This window comes from Amblyraja radiata, chromosome 21 (assembly GCF_010909765.2).
Source record: "Amblyraja radiata isolate CabotCenter1 chromosome 21, sAmbRad1.1.pri, whole genome shotgun sequence".
NCBI classification, from domain to species: domain Eukaryota; kingdom Metazoa; phylum Chordata; class Chondrichthyes; order Rajiformes; family Rajidae; genus Amblyraja; species Amblyraja radiata.
This window is the reverse complement of record NC_045976.1, coordinates 7573437-7594790: the sequence shown is the minus strand read 5'-3', so window position 1 is coordinate 7594790 and position 21354 is coordinate 7573437. Positions and strand designations below refer to the sequence as shown.

The 21354-nt window shown below is 48.9% G+C and overlaps 1 protein-coding gene across 4 annotated transcripts in view; it reads left to right on the top strand.

The window, feature by feature from the left end:
• rassf8 (Ras association domain family member 8) overlaps positions 1-21354 on the top strand; it is a 74304-nt gene that overhangs the window by 41217 nt on the left and 11733 nt on the right. For 3 of the 4 annotated variants that reach the window (XM_033039437.1, XM_033039438.1, XM_033039441.1), the window contains 2 exons: positions 12770-12934; positions 17183-18069. In XM_033039437.1, the coding sequence (XP_032895328.1) occupies positions 12832-12934; positions 17183-18069 (990 nt within the window). In that variant the 5' untranslated portion in view covers positions 12770-12831. Of the gene's footprint in view, positions 1-4959; positions 5093-12769; positions 12935-17182; positions 18070-21354 lie in introns of those variants that run through there. The other variant, XM_033039440.1, reaches the window with a different exon arrangement.

The following is a 21354-nucleotide window of genomic DNA, read 5'->3' as shown; positions in this document are numbered from 1 at the left end:
ATGCATGCAAACTTAAATGCTGTGTCCAGTATATTTTGGGAGGCATGCCGAGAGCAGACGTTTTAACACGTTGCATTTTGTTTTAATCAAGGAGGAATACTTGGGGGGGATAAAACTAAATGTCAACGGCGTGCAATGAGAGGCGCACTAATGGGCTCTGTGACTTGACCTGAAGCAGTGATACGAATCTATGGAAGTAGTGGAACCCCAATATCTGAAGTTCTGTTCGATCCCGACTGCGGGTGCTGTCTGTACGGAGTCTGTACGTTCTCCTCGTGACCACGTGGGTTTTCTCCGAGATCTTTGGTTTCCTTCCACGCTCCAAAGCCATATGGCTTTGTAGGCTAATTGTAGCAATGTTACAAAATTTTGAGATTTTAAAAATCAAGTCTGTAACTTATCCCATCAGATAAAGCATAAAAATAAGTTTAATTTGACACCTAATTCACTTTCATATCTCAAGTATTTAAAAAGTTATGGCCATTTTCATACTGGGAAATGAGCATCTTGTTCCCTATTGACTTTCTATGGACATAACAAAAAAGCTGTGATCGTGAACAGTCAAAAGCCCATAACTTTCTTAAAAATTAAGAGAACTGAATGAAATTTTCAGTTATCATAGATTGAAGCATTCTGAAACAAATATAAAATAATCTTACTTGGATGACCTGAAATTAAAGCATATAATTAGTTAGTTACCTAATTGTAGCTAATTTCAGACTTCAATGACTAGATCTAAACACCTATCCATTTCTTAATAAATGATTAACATTTTTAAATAGCCTAAATGTCCAAATAATATTCACAAATAATTCACAATAAAACATGATTTTTAAATCTCATTTACATTAATTTATAGGCCAAATGGAAGGAATTTAGTGTTCAATTGCTGTAAATAAATGCCCATTTAAATCAGCTTTCCAGTGGGTCCCTGTGGAACGCGCTGGTTTAGAACGTTCACATTGCGGTAGATTTGTGCCTCAAATGCCGAGAAAAATACTGCGCGATATAATGGGCCCAAATTGAGCTACTCGCAATATTAAATTTTGTATAAAAGGATCTTTAGAAGCCCTTTTGAATGTAAAAATATACAACCTAACTTCTGCTATTTTCTTTATGAGACCATGCGGTTGCTGACGGTCGCGGGTTTAAAGATTGATTTTTAAACTACTATAACTATTATTCAAGGCCTTTAAACCTAATAATAGCTTTTGCGACGGGGTCTATCAGCGATTTTTCGTTAATAATTAACTAGGCTGAACATTTTCGATTGGAACAGCTTAGAGAAAATCGCGTTTTAAACCCGCCCCCTCTAAACGGCGCCAAAATCGCGCACAACCTCAGCGGCAGATCTTCAACGACGCTTCAGGTAGGCTTTGCAACATACCTACTAATTGGCTTGGTGTACATATAAAATTGTCCCTAGTGTGTGTACGATAGTGTTAGTGTGCGGGGATCGCTGGTCGGTGTGGACTCGGTGGGCCGAAGGGCCTGTTTCCGCGCTGTATCTCTCTACTGAAGTGACTTCAATCCCAACTTGTCGAATAGATATGATTGTTTAAGAAGGAACTGCAGATGCTGGAAAATCAAAGGTACATAAAAATGCTGGAGAAACTCAGCGGGTGCAGCAGCATCTATGGAGTGAAGGAAATAGGCAAAGTTTCGGGCCGAAACCCTTGGGTTTCGGCCCGAAACTTTGCCTATTTCCTTCGCCCCATAGATGCTGCTGCACCCGCTGAATAGATATGATCAGTCTTTTACCAGCGTGGAGTCATACAGTGTGGAAACAGGCCCAACCTGCCCACACCGAACAACATGTCTCATCTACACAAGTCCCACCTGCCTGCATTTGGCCCATATCCCTCCAAATCCGTCCTATCCAGGTACCTGTCTAAATATTTCTTGAACGTTGCGATAGTCCCTGCCTCAACTACCTCCTCCGGCAGCTCGTTCTATGTAGCCTCTCCGTGCACCTAAACTAAACCCAGGTGAGAGGGGCAAAGTTTGAAGGAAATGTGCGGGGCGAGTTTTATTTACGCTGGGGGTGTGTAATGCGCTGCCTGGGGCGATGGTGGAGGCAGATCCGTTAGCAGTGTTTAATAGACTTTTGGATAGGTACATGGATAAGCAGGGAATGGAAGGATATGGATCATGCAACGCCAGAAAAGGTTAGTCTACCTTGGCATCATGTTCGGCACGAACATTCTAGGCCACAGAGCCTATTCCTGCGCTGTACTGTTCTATTTGTTATGTCTCCTGGGTTTTTAAGCATTGTCGGGGGAAGCACTAATCCCTGCAGACGGCTCTAACGATTCGCAGCGTTGGTGACCCTGGGCTAACCTTAACTGTCCCTCAGTCCGAAACTGCTGAAACATTGGTTGTCAGCGTTGATGAAGTGTTGCAGTTCGAGCGGTTTTCAGCCCCCGTCAGGAGTGAGTGCAACGGTGGTGGGGCACACCTACTGAGAGGGCTAGTTTGTACAATAAGTGGACAGACACAAAATGCTGGACAATAGACAATAGGTGCAGGAGTAGGCCAATCGGCCCTTCGAGCCAGCGCCGCCATTCACTGTGATCATGGCTGTTCATCCACAATCAGTACCCCGTTCCTGCCTTCTCCCCATGTCCCATCTTAAAGAGGTCTATCTATCTAACTCGCGCTTGAAAGCATCCAGAGAATTGGCCACCACTGCCCTCTGAGGCAGACAATTCCATAGATTCACAACTCTCTGTGTGAAAAAGTATTTCATCTTCATTCGAAATGGCCAACCCCTTATTCTTAAACTGTGCCCCCTGGTTCTGGACTTCCCCCAAAATCGGGATCATGTTTCCTGCATCTAGCGTGTCCAATCCCTTAATAATCTTATGTTTCAATAAGATATCCTCTCATCCTTCTAAATTCGAAAGTGTACAAACTCAGTCGCTCCATTCTTTCAACATATGACAGATCCGCCAACCCGGGAATTAACCTCGTGAATTTACGCTGCACTCCCTCAATAGCAAGAATGTCCTTCCTCAGATTTGGAGACCAAATCTGCACACAATACACCAGGTGTGGTCTCACTAGGGCCCTGTACAACCGCAGAAGGACCTCTTTGCTCCGATACTCAACTCCTCTTGTTATGAAGGCCAACATGCCATTAACTGCAGATGCTGGTTTAAATCGAAGGTAGACACAAAATGCTGGAATAATTCAGCGGGTCAGGCAGCATCTCTGGAGAGAAGGAACGGGTGACGTTTTGGGTCGAGACCCTTCTTCAAGCTATCTGTGGACTGTTCTTTGCAATAAAGGCCCATTATTATTGCTGGTACTGCTTTAGGAAAAAGGTTTCTTTGCTGCGGTTTGCCTGCTATGGTGAGAGATTTGCTGGGACGGTGAATGTGTCAGTGGTTTAAATGGGCTTGAGAGCTTGGCCTGGCTGAATATTTCCCCCATAGGGCCCCGTGAAGATGTATAGCAATGTCTCTGTATGTAAATATTTACCTCTCACCGGCTGTTCAGTCTTACTCTCCCATCTCAGTCTTTGTGCATTGTTTAGTTTAGAGATACAGCGTGGAAACAGGCTCACCGAGTCCGCACTAACCAGCGACACAGACACAGACGCACACGCAGACACACACATGCAGGCGCAGACACGCACACGCAGGCTCACACGCAGACACACACGCAGACACGCAAACGCAGACGCAGACACGCAGCCACACACACAGACACACACACACACTTTATACCAAGGCAATTAATCTACAAACCTCTATATGTTTGGAGTGTGGGAGGAAACAGATCTCAGAGAAAACCCATGCAGGTCGCGGGGAGAACGTGCATACTCCATACAGACAGAACCCATAGTTGGGATGGAACCCGGGTCACCGGCGCTGTGAGGCAGCAACTCTACCACTGAGCCACCGTGCAGCGTGCAGATGAGTCCCTCATCTCCAATCTACACCCAACCCCCAGCCCCATCTCCACCTCCTTCCCCCATCAGGAGAATGTTCCTCAAACGCCTTCGCCTGTCACCCGCGTGCAGAGAACCCGACAAAACAAGAACGAGGGTAAGTCTGCTCCCATGTGGACCTCAACTTGCCATGAAAGCAAGGGTTAGGCAAGGAAGTGGTGACCACTGCCCAGTCCATCGCGGGGTCTGACCTCGCCACCATCAAAGGAATTTACCAGAGTCGCTGCCGGCAGCCATCATCATCAGATCCACACCATCCTGGCCACACACTCACTTCACCCCAGCCATCGAGAAGAAGGTGCAGGAGCCTGAAAACTGTAACGTCCAGGTTCAGGAACAGCTTCTTCCCGACAGCCATTGGGCTATTAAACACTACAACCTCAAATAAGCTCTGAACTACATAGACCTGGGGGGCAATGGTTTTATCTTTTTGCACTAAAATTGTGTGTGTGTGTGTGTGTGTTGAACTTTTTTTAGTTTGACCTATAGGTATATATATACGCACACAGACACACACACATGTATATATGTATCTATCTGTGTGTGTATATTTATACATGTATGTGTATATCTGTGTGTGTGTGTATATATTTATACATATATGTGTAATTGTGTGTGTGTGTATATATATGTGTGTGTATATACTGAACTTTTTTCTCGTTTATTATATTGTTTACAGAGTATTATGTTTACATATTCTGTTGTGCTGCTGCAAAAAAGAATTACATTGTTCTATCTGGGACACATGACAATAAAACCCTCTTGACTCCTGAAAGGGCCTTAAGCCGCGATCGTTCCCCCTGCGGGGCAGGAAGCTAACTCATTTAGGGCAAGAGCTCTCGGCTCGGCAGAAGCCATCAATTGCTAACCATAAACAGGCAAGTTGGGCTCGGTTTTCACAGAGCAGCTGATGTCAGCTCTTTCCTCTCCGCACTCGCCCCCCCCCCACCCCTCCTCCCAACCTCCCCCTCCCTGCACGAGAGGTGGTTCTTAATAACCTGGCTTCCAGTACTTTAGAGAGAGTTGTTCCAAACGGCTGCTCTGCTGTTTGCTCTTAACATTCCAGATGGCATAGAGATGGGGGGGTGGGGGGGGAGTCACGGAATGATGCAGCCCAGAGACCCGTCCCCTACCGAGGTATGGATCGTTTTATTTCTCTGTAGATTAAGCGAGCGGGCAAAGGCTTCTCTCCCTGCCTGGAGTTTGAGCTGGGCGCGGAGCAGGACGGCGTGCAGGACAAAAAGCCCCTGGGGATGGGAAGAGCGAGTCCAGTAACCGGCACACACAGAGTGCGGACAATGGAATGCATAAACTCCAGGCTGAGAAAGTCCTTTCCCCCCTTCCCCTTGCAGCGAGGAGTGGCCCTGCAGTCCCAGTGAAGTGAGTACAGCTCCACTCACTGCAGACGCACTTCAGTTTACACCCAGGATAGACACAAAATGCTGGAGTAACTCAGCGGGACAGGCAGCACCTCTGGAGAGAAGGAATGGGTGACGTTTAAGGGTCGAGTCCCTTCTTCTTAAGACCTCGGCACTTTAGTTTAGAGATTGTGAAGTCGACAGAAGCTTTTTTTATACAAAAACAGAAGGAAGGTTCTGTAGTTGTTATTTAGTTTTATTCATGGCTAAAGCTGCTGAAAGATTTAAGACGGGTCTCGATCGGAAACGTCACGCATTCCTTCTCTCCAGAGATGCTGCCTGTCCCGCTGAGTTACTCCAGCACTTTGTGTCTATCTTCGGTGTGGACCAGCATCTGCAGTTCCTCCCTGAACATAAAGATTTAACAAGCGGTCTGGCTTGTCAGAAGGAGAGGAGACGGATCATCACTCGGTTCTGTCTATGCTAACAGATTCCAAGCTGCATCCTTGCTTTGATACCTTTGCCAGCAATGTCTCCGCATTTTAAGACCATGTGTAGTTGCGATTGTGTTGCAGATGTGAGAGCCAAGGAAATAGTCCGTCTGAGGAAGGGTCTCGACCCGAAACGTCTCCAGAGATGCTGCCTGTCCCGCTGAGTTACTCCAGCATTTTTTGTCTATCTTCGGTGTAAACTAGCATATGCAGTTCCTTCCTGCACAAAATAATTAGACTGGTGGTCTAAGCATTGGAAGGCAGTTTTTTGATCTCTATATGCCAGCGCTGGTGCCTATTGGCCATGTAGTCACTAAACCTTAAAACTGGATGGGCACGGTGGCGCAGCGGTAGAGTTGCTGCCTTACAGCGGCAGACACCCGGGTTCCATCCCGGCTACGGGTGCTGTCTGTACGGAGTTTGTACGCTCTCCCCGTGACTTGCATGGGTTTTCACCGGGTGCTCAGATTTCCTCCCCGCACTCCAAAGACGTACAGGTTTGTAGGCTAATTGGCTTCAGTGAAAATTGTAAATTGTCTCTAGTGTGTGTGTGCGTGCAGGATAGTGTTAAGGGCCTGTCCCACTGTACGAGGTAATTCAAGAGTTCTCCCGAGTTTCCCCTGATTCGAACTCGGAGAATTACGGTAATAGCCGCTCGTAGGTACTCAGGGCTCTCGTGGACATTTTTCACAGTCCTGAAAAAATGTCACGAGTTACCGCGTTTCCCGAGTACCTGCCGTTAGTTTATTTTTTGTTACCTTCCCACTAACAAAATTATGAGAGGCACAGATAAGGTGGACAGTCAGAACCTTTTTCCCAGCAGTGGAAATGTCAAAGGCTTTAAGAAGAGAGGGGTGAAGTTTAAAGGGGATAGGCAGGGCAAGTATTTTTTAATACACAAAGTGGTGGTCTCCTGGAACGCATTGCCAGTGGAGGCAATGTGGCAGAGGAGGCAGATACGACAGAGGCGTTTAAGAGGCTCTTGGATAGGCACACGGATATGGGTCATGTTTAACCTGGCATCATTGTGGGCCGAAGGGCCCGTTGCCGTGCTGTCCTGTTGCCGATAAATCGCAACCTCTTGTACAAACGGGAAGATAGACACAGAATGCTGGAGCAACACAGCGGGACAGGCAGCATCTCTGGAGAGAAGGAATGGGTGACGTTTCAGTTCGAGACTCTTCTTCAGACTCAAAATAGGAAGTCAGCATTTGTCTTATTGCTAATATGTCTTATCTAGGACTATTGTTTTAATTTGCAACCACAATGTTCCTTTGCCCACTGAACGTATTATTTGTACAAAGTACTGCACCAGGACATGTTGAACTTTGTGTAACTTGTCACCAGTGAGATATCTTGCCTCTAGTTGCTCAACTAGTCCGTACGGTTGCTACTTTCTTGCAGTGGTTCAATGGTACTTTATTGTCACATGTACTACAAGTACAGTGGAATGCATTGTTCTGCCTCCAATCCAATATAATCGTACTATACCCAAGCTTACTCACACATAAACATAAGAATGCAACCTTTGCAGCGTATGGATAGTACAGCACACTGAGGCAAAGAGTTGCAACGTTTCCATCTTGTACCTTTTAAGTGTCAAATTCTTTAAAACTATAGAGACGTCTTGGCCTTAAAGTTCATGTTCATAAGTGATAGGAGCAGAATTAGGCCATTCGGCCCATCGAGTCCATCATGGCTGATCTATCTTTCCCTCTCAACCTCATTCTCCCGCCTTCTCCCCATAACCTCTGACACCCGTACTGATCAAGAATATCACTCGGCCTTAAAAATATCCACTGACTCGGCCTCCACAGCCTTCTGTGGCAAAGAATTCCACAGATTCACCACCCTCTGACTAAAGAAATTCCTCCTTCCAAAAGGAATGTCCATTAATTTTGAGTATGACTTCTGGTCCTAGACTTCCCCACTAGTGGAAACATCATCTCCACATCCACTCTATCCAGGCATCACTATTTGGTAAGCTTCAATGAGGTCCCCCCCTTTCATTAATTTAGTTTTGTTTAGTTTAGAGGTACAGATATAGAGTTACAATGAGGAAACAGGCCCTTCGGCCCCCCGATTCCGTGTCAACCAGCGATCCCCGCACATTAACACTATCCTACACACAACAAGGACAATTTATACATGCACCAAGCCAATTTACCTACAAACCTGTACGTCTTTGGAGTGTGGGTGGAAATCGAAGATCTCGGAGAAAACCCACGCGGGTCACAGGGAGAACGTACAAACTCCGTACAGACAGCACCCGTAGTCAGGGTCGAACCCTGGTCTCCGACGCTGTAAGGCAGCAACTCTACCGCTGTGCCACCGTGCCACCCTTAACATCTGGAAGTTGCGTGGGTCTCCTCTGAAGTGTTGCCCTTTGGGTTTGTAGACAGCGTGTAGCCAACTGGACTATTGCAGAGTCGAATTTGGGTTTCTGCAGCAGAGGTCCCACACTGGGACAATGTGACCTCCGGCATGGGATTGGGATCGATATTAAAGAAGCAATCTGCCCCCCCCCCCCCCCCCCCCCCCCCCCCCCCCCCCCCCCCCCCAAATCCTGAACGCATCGTCTGTGAAGTTTATCGTGTACCTGTGGTTGCAAAGTTGCGATCTTCTCTGGTCCACGCTCAACTTATCCATGCCCAGTCAAAGTTAGGAAGTTCTTGAGTGCCATTACATAGAAACATAGAAAATAGGTGCAGGAGGAAGCCATTCAGCCCTTCGAGCCAGCACCGCCATTCATTGTGATCATGGCTGATCGTCCCCAATCAATAACCCGTGCCTGCCTTCTCCCCATATCCCTTGATTCTACTAGCCCCTAGAGCACTATCTGACTCTCTTAAATCCATCCAGTGATATGGCCTCCACTGCCCTCTGTGGCAGGGAATTCCACAATTTCACAACTCTCTGGGTGAAAACGGTTTTTCTCACCTCAGTCTTAAATGGCCTCCCCTTTATTCTAAGACTGTGGCCCCTGGTTCTGGACTCGCCCAACATTGGGAACATTTTTCCTGCATCTAGCTTGTCCAGTCCTATTACTTGAGCACTTAGAAGCAGTTTAGTTATTGTCAGCGAACAAAAACTTTGATTATAGATGCGCTGAATTAATTTTTTGTAAATGTGTAACATTTATTTTTTCAAAGCAAGAATGTGACCTAATTGGATGAATTAAGTGTATCTAATAATCATATCTTTTTTTTAAATCTTTTTTTTAAATTGTCATTGCACATAAGCGCAACGAGATTTGGGATGCAGCTTCCATCCGATGTCATAACATAAATAACTAATAACATTTAGATTTAGTAATCTTCAATTCAGTAATCAAAGAATCTTTTATGTTCCCTCTCACCATTGCAGTTCAGATATCTGCAATGCTCGTCAAGAAAGTCAATTCAAGCGTGTGAATAACAAGGTTTAAAGATTCGGACCAATATTGGGACTGGTGCGTGGAGAGGAAAGACTGAGAGGGATCTGGGCCAAACGGGTGCATAGAGGACTGGCTTCGATTGGGCATCTTGGTTGGGCAGGATGAGTTGAGCCAAAGGGTCTGTTTCTGTGCTCTAGGATTCTGAGAGGAATATTTGATGGTGTTGCCATTGAATCTGTACTGACGGTCACCTTTTGTCACTATGACCAGTGGCAGCGGGGTGGTGCAGCTGGTAGAGACACTGCCTCACCACGCCAGAGACTCGGGTTCAATCCTGACCCTGGGTGCTGTCAGTGTGCAGAGTTTGCACGTTCTCCCTCAGACCGCGTGGGTTTTCCCCGGGTGCGCCAATTTCCTCCCACATCCCAAAGACGTGCGGGTTTGTAGGTTAATTAGCCCTCTGTAAATTGCCCCAGGTGTGTCGGAAGTGGATGAGAAAGAGGGATAGCACAGAACTAGTGTGAGTGGGTGATCGAAGGTCAGCGTGGACTCGATGGGCCCAAGAGCCTGTTTCCGTGCTGTATCTCTAAACTACAACTAAACGAAACAGGCAACGTTTCGAGCCGAAACCCTTCTTCAGACCTTCAGGTTTCGGCCCGAAAAGTTGCCTATTTCCTTTGCTCCATAGATGCTGACTCACCCGCTGAGTTTCTCCAGCATTTTTGTCTACCTTTGATTTTCCAGCATCTGCAGTTCCTTCTTAAACTAAACTAAACAGTTTGCTTGTAGAAACAAAAGACTGCAGGTGCTGGTTAATACAAAAAAGACACAAAGCGCTGGAGTAACTCAGCGGGTCAGGCAGTATCTTTGGAGAACATGGATAGAACAGGTGGCATGCTGGCGCAGTGGTAGAGCTACTGCCTTACTGCGCCAGAAATCCAGGTTCGATCCTGACCACGGGTGCTGTCTGTACGGAGTTTGTACGTTCTCCGTGACCTGCGTGGGTTTTCTCCGGGGTCTCCAATTTCCTCCCACACTCCAAAGGCGTGCAGTTCTGAAGGTTTATTGGCTTGGTGTAAGTGTAAATTGTCCCTAGTGTGTGTAGGCTAGTGTTAGTGTGCGGTGATCGCTGGTCGGCGCGGACTCAGTGAACTAAACTAAAAGCCCTGTCCCACTGTACGAGCTAATTCAAGAGTTCGCCCGAGTTTGCCCTGATTCGAACTCGGAGATTTACGGTAATGGCCACTCGCATGTACTCGGGGCTCTCGTGGACATTTTTCAACATGTTGAAAAACTTCACGAGATTACCGCATTTCCCGAGTACCTGCCGTTAGCGTTACAAGCCGCTAAGAGACGCCCCGACCTCCGACGTACCCGCTACGTACATTCTACGAGCTTACCATGAGTTTGATTTATTTTTTTTAACTCGGGGGAGCTCTTGAATGAACTCGTACAGTGGGACAGGGCTATAAAGGTGGTGTTTCGGGTTGAGACTCCTCTTCAGTCTGACCTACCCCCAGTTCAATTGTTTCTTTCCCTGAGGTGAGTGTGAGATGACCCCTGAGATAAGTGTGTGTTCGGTAAGTCATACATGGTGGAGTAGCATTCCCACTGGGCCTTGTTGATGGATGGGGCCAGTTATTAAGCAGCAAGTGACAGCTGAAATTGAGTTTTGGCCTCCCTGTGATGTTAGGGCAGTCACTGGCCTTTGTGTAGCTTGTGCGGCCGATGCTTTTAATGTGAATGCAACACGTTCCTGGAATTCCACCAGAAGGCATTTAAACTCCAGCGTGCCTTTGTGTTTGTCCACCATTCCTAATTAAAAAATGCAATAAATCATCAGGGAATCATCGGCCTGGTGGCAAATTTCTTCATTGTTTTTACAGCGTTTGGCAAAGCAGGAAGAGCAAATTGTTTTATTATGAAGTTGGACACAAAGTGCTGGAGTAGCTCAGTGGGTCGGGGAGCATCTCTGGAGATAAGGGATAGGTGACTTTTCGGGTCGGGACCTTTCTTCCGCACATCTGCTGTTCCTTCCTACACATTTTTGTATGATTATTATAGGGTGTTAATGTCTGGCGTGAGGTGGCATGATGGATGTGTCTGGCAGGGTGGGACGGGCACCGCGAGATGGAGTGGTGGGCAGAGTGTACAACCTCCGTACAGACAGCACCTGTGGCCAGGATCAAACCCAGATGTCTGGCGCAGTAAAGGCCCTGTCCCACTTTCCCGAGTTACCCACGAACTCTCCCGAGTTTTCCCCTTGATTCTAACTCGGGGAATGTCCGGGAATGTGGGTAGGAGGCCGAAGGAGTCCGTAAATATTTTGTAGTGACTCATGATGCCACCCGTAGGAACTCGGGGCATTATGGAAGTCGGGACTTTTTTTCAACATGTTGAAAAATGTCCACGAGTTTTAAAAAAATAGCCCCCGAGTACCTACGAGCGGCTATTACCATAATTCTCCGAGTTCGAATCACGGGGAAAACTCGGGAGAGTTCGTGAGTAACTCAGGAAAGTGGGACAGGGTCTTAAGGCAGCAACTCTACCGCTGTGCCACCACACTGCCCATTCTATCCATGTTCTCCAGAGATGCTGCCTGACCTGCTGAGTCACTCCAGCGCTTTGTGTCTTTTTTTTGTATTAACCAGCATCTGCAGTCCTTTGTTTCTGCCCCTGTCCCCTGAGCACTGAGGTACAATGTAAAGGCCCACCATGTCTAGGCCGAACATGAGGCCTAGACCTGCCTGTACATCATCCAAATCTCTCCATTGCCTGCACATCCATGTGCCTATCTAAAAGTTCATCAAAGTAGGAAAACAAGTAGGCCCTTCTGCCCAACATGTCCACGCTGGCCATTTTGCCCATTGACATTCATCCCATCTGTTCACATTATGAACCTATCCTACTCTACCTTGCGAGTCGCAGACCATCAACTCAGCATCGATGAGTAGCTGCCACTTGATGCCACCATTGGCAACATCTTGCTGTTAATTGAGCGGGCAGTGATTGGATTATCCGGACATACCTGCATGGTCTGTTAGATCCCATTCTTCTAATATTGTAGTTTAGTTTAGAGATACAGCGCGGAAACAGGCCCTTCGGCCCACCGAGTCCGCACCGACCAGCGATGCCCGCACACTACCACTATCCTACACACACCAGGGACAATTTACATTTATACCAAGCCACTTAACCTGCAAACCTGCACGTCTTTGGAGTGTGGGAGGAAATTGGAGATCCTGGAGAAAACCCACGTGGTCGCGGGGAGAACGTACAAACTCCGTACGGACTGTACAATTCCTCCCCCTTCTGGCGTGGGGTAGACTGAGACTGACTCCCCTCCCTCCCTCCCCACCCCCTCCCCAATCTTTGCACATCCCCAATCCTTTCCACTCGTCATTTTAATGTCATGCTTCATGTAACTTGTGCTTTATGGCTGTAGGCAGACCAATGTCCCCCCCCCCCCCCCCGAGATAGATAAAGTTATATGGTATGGTATGGTATAGACAGACCTCAGCTGCAGCTCAGCATCTGCAGTTGCCTGTGTACGTGTGCTAACCGTGGCTGTGTTTGTTGTGTGTTTCAGACGCTGATTGTCTTGCTGCGGTGTTGATGGTGCGTGGGCCTGGACTGAGCTGATGGTGTGTGATGGAGTTGAAGGTGTGGGTCGATGGAGTCCAGCGCATCGTGTGTGGTGTCAGCGAGGCCACAACCTGCCAGGAGGTGGTCATTGCTCTCGCCCAGGCCATTGGTAAGCTGCTGATGACCACTACCCTGGCGTGAGCGCGGCCAGACCAGCGTCCGACCCGTAGCCATTTCCCTTCACAGTTCAGCCATTCAGTTTTTAGATTAGACGGGTGGTGCAGTGGTGACAGCGACAGAGACCCGGGTTCCATCCTGACTACAGGTGCTGTCTGTACGGAGTTTGTACGTTCTCCCCATGACCTGCGTGGGTTTTCTCCGAGATCTTCGATTTCTTCCCGCACGCCAAAGACGTACAGATTTGTAGGTTAATTAGTTTGGTATAATTGTATATTGTCCCTGTTGTGTGTGTGTGTGTGTGTGTGGGGTAGTGTTAGTGCGCGGGGATCGATAGGTCGGTACGGACTCGGTGGGCCGAAGGGCCTGTTTCCACACTGTATTCTCTAAACTGAACTAGAATGACTTTAGTTTAGAAATACAGTGCAGAAACAGGCCATTCAGCCCCACCGAGTCCACGCCGACCAGCGATCCCCACTCGCTCACACACACACACACACACACACACACACACACACACACACACACACACACACACACACACACACACACACACACAAAAGGGACAATTTACAATTATACCAAACTAATTAACCTTCAAACCTGTATGTCTTTGGAGAGTGGGAGGAAACCGGAGATCCTGGAGAAAGCCCACGTGGTCAGGGGGAAAAGGTATAAACTCCGTACAGACTGCTCCCGGGGTCAGGATCGAACCGGGGTCTCTGATGCTGTTATCAAAAGGATTGAAGAGATGCAAATTGTGAAGCTAGAGGAAGGAATGTAGGTAGAGGGAGGGTAGAAATAGGAGGGATTCGAGGTGGGGCTGAGAGGAGGGGGATTTGGGAAACAAAGGAAGTTGTGGCCCACAACTCCACAACTTGTGGGGGAGAAATGAGGGGGGGGGGGGGGGGGGTTGGTATTATTCGGGGTTACCTAAAATTGGAGAGTTCAATTTTGACCTCTAAAATGTGGCTTTAAGCAAGACCTGCAGCCCTGAGTCACAAATCAATGCTTCAGAAGCATGTGAACTGGTTTTGTTGTTGAAATGTAGGGAATGCAGTAATCTCTCGGCAGAAGGTCATTAGGAGCTGCAGTGAGATAAAACGCCTTGTTATCGGTTGCAGGGTTGTCAGTGGAGGGATGAGTATCAACTGGATTAGAAACATAGAAAATAGGTGCAAATAGCCAGCAGCGCCATTCAATATGATCACGGCTGATCATCCAGAGTCAGTACCCTTTTCCTGCTGTCTCCCCATATCCCTTGATTCCCTTAGCCATAAGAGCTATATCTAACTCTCTCTTGAATACATCCAGTGACTTGGCCTCCACTGCCTTCTGTGGCGGAGAATTCCACAGATTCACAACTCTCTGGGTGAAAACACTTTTCCTCATCTCAGTCCTAAATTGCCTACCCCTTATTCTTAACCTTGACCCCTGGTTCTGGACTTCCCCAACATGGGGAACATTTTTCCTGCATCTACCCTGTCCAATCCCTTAAGAATTGTATGTGGTTCTATAAGATCTCCTCTCATCCTTCTAAATTCCAGTGAATACAAGCCCAGTCGGACCCATCCTTTCATCATATGGCGGTCCCGTTAGTGCGAGGGTTTGGAACAGCTCTGTGACTTTCTACCTCACCTCTCCCTCATCTGACCATACCTCTGGCCTTTAGTTTAGACAATAGACAATAGGTGCAGGAGTAGGCCATTTGGCCCTTCGTGCCAGCACCGCCATTCAATGTGATCATGGCTGATCATCCACAATCAGTACCCTGTTCCTGCCTTCTCCCCATATCCCCAGACTCCGCTATCTTTAAGAGCCCTATCTAGCTCTCTCTTGAAAGTATCCAGAGAACTGGCCTCCACCGCCCAGGCAGGGAATTCCACAGACTCACCACTCTCTGTGAGGAAAAGTGTTTCTTCGTCTCCGTTCCAAATGGCTTACTCCTTATTCTTAAACTGTGGCCCCTGGTTCTGGACTCCCCCAACATCGGGAACATATTTCCTGCCTCTAGCGTGTCCAAACCCTTAACAATCTTGTATGTTTCAATGAGATGCCCTTTCATCCTTCTAAACTCCAGAGTGTACAAGCCCAGCCGCTCCATTCTCTCAGCATATGACAGTCCCGCCATCTCGGGAATTAACCTTGTAAACCTACGCTGCACTCTCTCAATAGCAAGAATGTCCTTCCTCAAATTAGGGGGCCAAAACTGCACACAATTCTCCAGGTGTGGTCTCACTAGGGCTCTGTACAACTGCAGAAGGACCTCTTTGATCCTATATTCGATTCCTCTTGTTATAAATGCCAACATGCCATTCGCTTTCTTCACTGCCTGCTGTACCTGCATCTTTACTTTCATAGATTGATGTACAAGGACCCCCAGATCCCGTTTAGTTTACTTTAGAGACACAGCACGGAAACAGGCCCATCGGCCCACTGAGTCAGTGCCGACCAGCGATCCCCACAAACTAGCACAATCCTACACTGGGGACATTTTACCATGATATCAAACCAATTAACCTACAAACCTGTACATCGTTGGAGTGTGGGAGGAAACAGGAGCACCCGGACAAAACCCACGCAGGTCACGGGGAGAATGTACAAACTCCGTACAGGCAGCACCCGTGGTCAGGATTGAACCCGGGTCTCTGGCCCTGTAAAGCAGCAACTCTACCGCTGCGCCACCGTGCTGCCACCTTGTCGGACTCAGAGGAGTGCCGGTCTCCTGTCTCCAGGGAGAGAGGGTACAACCCCTGGGTCAAGCCGGTGAGAGTGCCGCTCACAGACCCACAATCCATCTACAAGGCGATACGTGAACTGATTCAAGAGTCACTGGGTTCACTGGTCGGTGCGGACTCCGTGGGCCGAAGGGCCTCTTTCTGCGTTGTATCTCCTGACGAAAGCAAGCTGAAGTCACAGAGACGCTCACATCACAAGCCACCCATGATCCCGCCGTTAAACAAAGCCTCTAGAGCCGCTGCCTCACAGCGCCAGAGACCCGCGTTCCATCCTGACCTCGGGTGCTGTCTGTGTGTGGAGTTTGCACGTTCTCCGTGCGTTTTCTCTGGGTGCTCCAATTTCCCCCCGCACTCCGAAGGCGTACAGGTTTGGAGGTTAATTTGGCTTCAGTGAAAATTGTAAATTGTCCTTAGTGTGTAGCAGGGAGATTGGTCGGTGTGGACTCAGTGGGCCAATGGGCCTGTTTCTCTAAACTAAACTAAACTGATAAATGACCTGTAATGTAGAAATAAGGAGCTGCAGGTGCAAAAAGAAACTGCTTTAGTCTGAAGAAGGGTCCTGATCTAAAACTTCACCAATCCATGTTCTCCTAAAATGGAGGAACTGTACATGCTGGTTTAAACCAAACACAGACACAAAAGGCTGGAGTAACTCAGCGGGTCAGGCAGCCCCCCTGGGTCTGAAGAAGTGCCTCGACCTGAAATGTCATCTATTCATTTTTCCCAGAAAAGCTGCCTGACCCGCTGAGTTACGGAAGGCTGTGGAGGCCTAGTCAGTGGGTATTTTTAAGGCAGAGATTGACAGATTCTTGATTAGTACGTGTGTCAGGGGTTATGGGGAGAAGGCAGGAGAATGGGGTTCGGAGGGAAAGATAGATCAGCCGTGATTGAATGGCGGCGTAGACTTTTTTTTTAGTTTAGTTTAGCGATACAGCGTGGAAACAGGCCCTTCGGCCCACTGGGTCCGTGCCGACCAGCGATCCCTGCACATCAACACTATCCTACACCCACTAGGGACAATTTTTACATATGCCAAGCCAATTAACCTACAAACCTGTACGTCTATGGAGTGTCGGAGGAGACCGAAGATCTCGTGGAAAACCCACGCAGGTCACGGGGAGAGCGTACAAACTCCGTACAGACGGCACCCGTAGTCGGGATCGAACGCGGGTTCCCGGCGCTGCATTTGCTGTAAGGCACTGTGACCGCTGAATGGGCTAACCGCTGATGGGCCGAATGGCCTAATTCTAATGCTATCACTTATTACTCCAGCTTCTCCTGAGAAGCTGCCCAGGCCGCCGGGTTACTCCAGCACTAACTAACGAGCTGTAATGTGTTGGATGGAACTGCAGATGCTGGTTTACACCGAAGACAGACACAAAATGCTGGAGTAACTCAGCGGGACAGGCAGCGTGTGTGGGGAGAAGGAGTGGGTGAGGTTTGGGGTGGAGGCCCTCCTGCAGCGCTGTGTTAATGTGTTGCGGCCCTTTGTGTCCACACAGGGAGGACTGGTCGGTACACTCTGATCGAGAAGTGGAGGGAGACGGAACGTCACCTGGCCCCGCACGCCAGCCCGCTGGGGGCCCTGAGTAAGTGGGGCCAGTACGCCAGCGATGTGCAGCTGATCCTGCGGCGCACGGGGCCCTCCCTGAGCGAGCGGCCCGCCTCGGACACGGGGGGCCGGGGGCCGGAGAGAACGTTGTACCGGCAGAGCCTGCCGCCCCTGGCCAAGCTCAGGCCCCAGAACGACAGGTCGCTCCGGCGGAAGGAGCCCAAGAGGAAGTCCTTGACTTTCTCCGGGAGCCCAAAGGGGTTCGTGGACGTTTTCGGCAAGTGCAAGGACTCGGAGTCCCGGCCGCAGGGCCCGGCCCCCAGAAGTGGCCTGGACGAGTTCAAGCGGGTGGTGCAGCGCCAGAAGGAGAGGCTTCAAGCTCTGGACAGGCAGCTGGAGACCAACCGGGCGGAGACCAGGTACTGGGAGGGGAAGGCCAGCTCTCGCGTGGAGGAGGAGACGGTCAGGTTGCAGCAGCGCATCAGGAAGAACGAGGTGGAGATCGAGGAGGAGGAGTTCTGGGAGAACGAGTGGCAGATCGAGCAGGAGAACGAACGGCAGCTGAAGGAGCAACTGGAGGAGGTGAGGCGCCGCATCAGGGACTCCGAGCAGAAGCTGACGGAGTGCGCGCAGAAGATCCAGACCATCGAGAGCGGCATCGAGGCGGAGAAGCTGCAGCAGCAGCTCGAAGGGGCGCAAGTCAACGAGGAGGAGGTGAAGGGGAACGTGGTCAAAATCAGGAAGGATATCGAGCTGAAGTACCAGCACAGCACCAGGCTACAGAACAGCTTGCGGGCTGTGGAGAGAACTTTGGGTCAAGTCAATAAAAAGCTTCAGGTAACGTCAGAAATCGTTCAAAATGCGTCTGAACCTGTTGGGTTTTTAATAAAAAATCAGAAAAACCGCAGACGCTAGAAATCTGCAATAAAGGCACAAAATAGCCGGAAGCATTTAGAGAGAAACAGAATTGGAGTTCCCTCCTTGGGGCGCACAAACCTTCGCCACAAGGATCTTTCAGGCCAAACCGTCAACCCTGTTTCTCCCTCCATAGATGCCACCTGACCTGCTGAGTGATCCGAGCGACTTCTGAATTTATTTCGGGTTTTCAGCGTCTGCGGATGTTTAAGTTGACATAATTTCCAATGGCAAATGTTCCTATCCCGTGGCAGCCCATATACAGTGTAAGCTTTCACAATGCAAGTGGAGGCTGGTCATTTGTCTAATGACCTCTGTTCTCTGCCTTAATCCCCTGTAAACGGTGGGGGTATCCCATCCCTGTATATTGTATCTACTGTATCTGATGTTCAAGATGTGGACTCTTATACATCGGTGAGACCAAGTGCAGACACCTCTGCTCAGTCTGCCTGAACCAACCTGATCTCCCAGTTGCTAAACACTTTCATTCCACTTCCCCAACCTGATCTCAGCACTTCAACTCCCCCTCCCATTCCGAATCCGACCTTTCTGTCCTGGGCCTCCTCCATGGCCAGAGTGAGGACCACCGCAAATTGGAGGAGCAGCACCTCATATTTCACTTGGGCAGTTTACACCCCAGCGGTATGAACATTGACTTCTCTAATTTCAGGTAGTCCTTGCTTTCTCCTCCCCTTCCCAGCTCTCCCTCAGCCCACTGTCTCCGCCTCTTCCTTTCTTCTTCCCGCCCCCTCCCCCACCCTCACATCAGTCTGAAGAAGGGTTTCGGCCCGAAACGTTGCCTATTTCCTTCGCTCCATAGATGCAGCCGCACCCGCTGAGTTTCTCCAGCATTTTTGTCTACCTCCGTTAACAATGGCCTGTTTCCTTTGTCATCGTTATATTTTTTTGCATATCTTTCATTCATTGTTCTTTATCTCTCCACATCATTATCTATATCTCTCCTTTCCCTTATCCCCAACCAGTCTGAGGAAGGATCTCGACACAAAACGTCACACATTCCTTCTCTCCAGAGGTGCTGCCTGTCCCGCTGAATTACTCCACCATTTTGTGTCTATCTTCAGTGTAAACCAGCATCTGCAGTTCCTCCCTGCACATATTGTCAAGTATGAATTTGTTCATTGAGCTGCAGTGTGCCTGGTCTGGGTATTATTGCCCGCTCACCCTCACTGTTTAGATTCCTCGCTTGGCCTGCACTTAATCCATTGGGAAACATGGAGCTGATTTACTTTTAATATTTGTGGGCGGGGAACTTAGCCAGGGCAACAGATGAAGGTAGGACACTCCTCTCCACAAAAGCGCTGAAACCACTAACACTCATTGATTGACATTGATATTGGAACTTAGAACAGAACCACTCAAGAACAGGCTCTTTGGCCCACAATGTTGTAGCCCTTGCTTTCCCTCTCTCTCCATCCCCTCCCCTTCCCAGTTCTCCCACCAGTCTTACTGTCTCCGACTGGATTTTTATCTCTCTACCGCCCACTCCCCTGACATCAGTCTTGGAAGAAGGGTCTCGACCCGGAATGTCGCCCAATCCTTCTCCCCAGAGATGCCGCCTGTCCCGCTGAGTTACTCCAGCATTTTGTGTCTACCTTCGATTAGAATTGATCTCTTCAGCCTGCACGTGATGCATGTCCGTCCATTCCCTGCATGTCCGTGTGCCTGTCCAAAAGTGAATTTTAAATGCCACGATGGTATCTGCCTCCTCCACCACCCCTGACAGCACGTTCCAGGCCCCCACCTCCCTCTAGGTGTATAATAAGCCTTGGCACACACACATAACCTTTCAACTTTGCCCCATCATCTGAAAGCGATACCTTCTAGTATTTGGTTCAGTATTGATGTTTTACTTGTCACGTGCAACTGCGCGGTGAAATTCTTTTTGCGGATGTTACGCATCCTGGCGCCGTCGTGATTTGCCGCCATTTCTAACGTCCGGTCGGCCCACGCGCTCGATGTACCGGAGCAGGTCACGCGAGCCATCATCCCTCTCCTCGTCAGGTCATTCTTTGTGTCCCGCAGAGCCTCCTGCAGCCGACCTTCAAGGCGTTGGAGGCAATGATATTTCCATCCTGACCGCTTTACCCTGTTATTCTCACGTGTACGGAGATACAGTGTAAAGCTCGCTTTTATTGCAGGCTATTCAATTACATCAGATCATATTGTATGTGAGTGTAATCAAGCCGTACTCAAGTACAACAGTGTTTAAGAAAGAACTGCAGATGCTGGTGAAATCGAAGGTAGACACAAAATGCTGGAGAAACTCAGCGGGTGAGGCAGCATCTATGGAGAGATGGAATTGGCGATGTTTCGGGTGGAGAAGGGTCTCCAGCTTTTTGAGTCTACCCACGAGTACAACAGGTAGTGCAAAGAGAAAAGCACCAGGGCGCAGAATATCGGTTTACTGCATTGTTGCGTTACCTTTCCACAGGAGAAGTCCATGATCTACAAGGTAGGGCTGGAAGATTGGGGCTACACCTCAGCTTGTGGGAGGATGTTGAGTAGTCTGATTACAGAGGGGAAGGGCAGCACGGTGGAGCAGCGGTAGAGTTGCTGCCTTACAGCGAATGCAGCGCCGGAGACCCGGGTTCGATCCCGACTACGGGTGCTGTCTGTACGGAGGTTGTGCGTTCTCCCCGTGACCTGCGTGGGTTTTCTCCGAGATCTTCGGTTTCCTCCCGCAATCCAAAGACGTACAGGCTAATTGAGTCGGTAAATGTAAAAATTGTCCCTAGTTTGTTGTGTGTGCAGGATAGTGTTAGTGTGCAGGGATCGCTGGTCGGCGCGGACCCGGTGGGCCGAAGGGCCTGATTCCGCGCTGTATCTCTAAACTAAACTTAACTAAACTAAAATAAGCTGTTCCTGAGTCTGGTGGTTCGTGTTTTCAGGCTTCTGTATCTTCTGCCAGATGGGAGTAAGGAGAAGAGGGAATGACCAGGGTGGGACGAGTCTTTGATTATGTCGGCTGCTCTCCCGGGGCAGCGTGAAGTGTGGCTAAAATTTCCCAAATTTCTGTCCCTTGGCTAGAACTGGGTGGGGAGTGTGGTCTGTGTGATGGACTGGGCTACATCCACGACACTGCAATTTCTCTTTTTCCAACCTCCCTTCCATGGACCATCTACACTTCGAGCTGCCTCGGCAAGGCCAGCAGCATAATCAAGGGCCAGTCTCACTTCGCACTCCCTC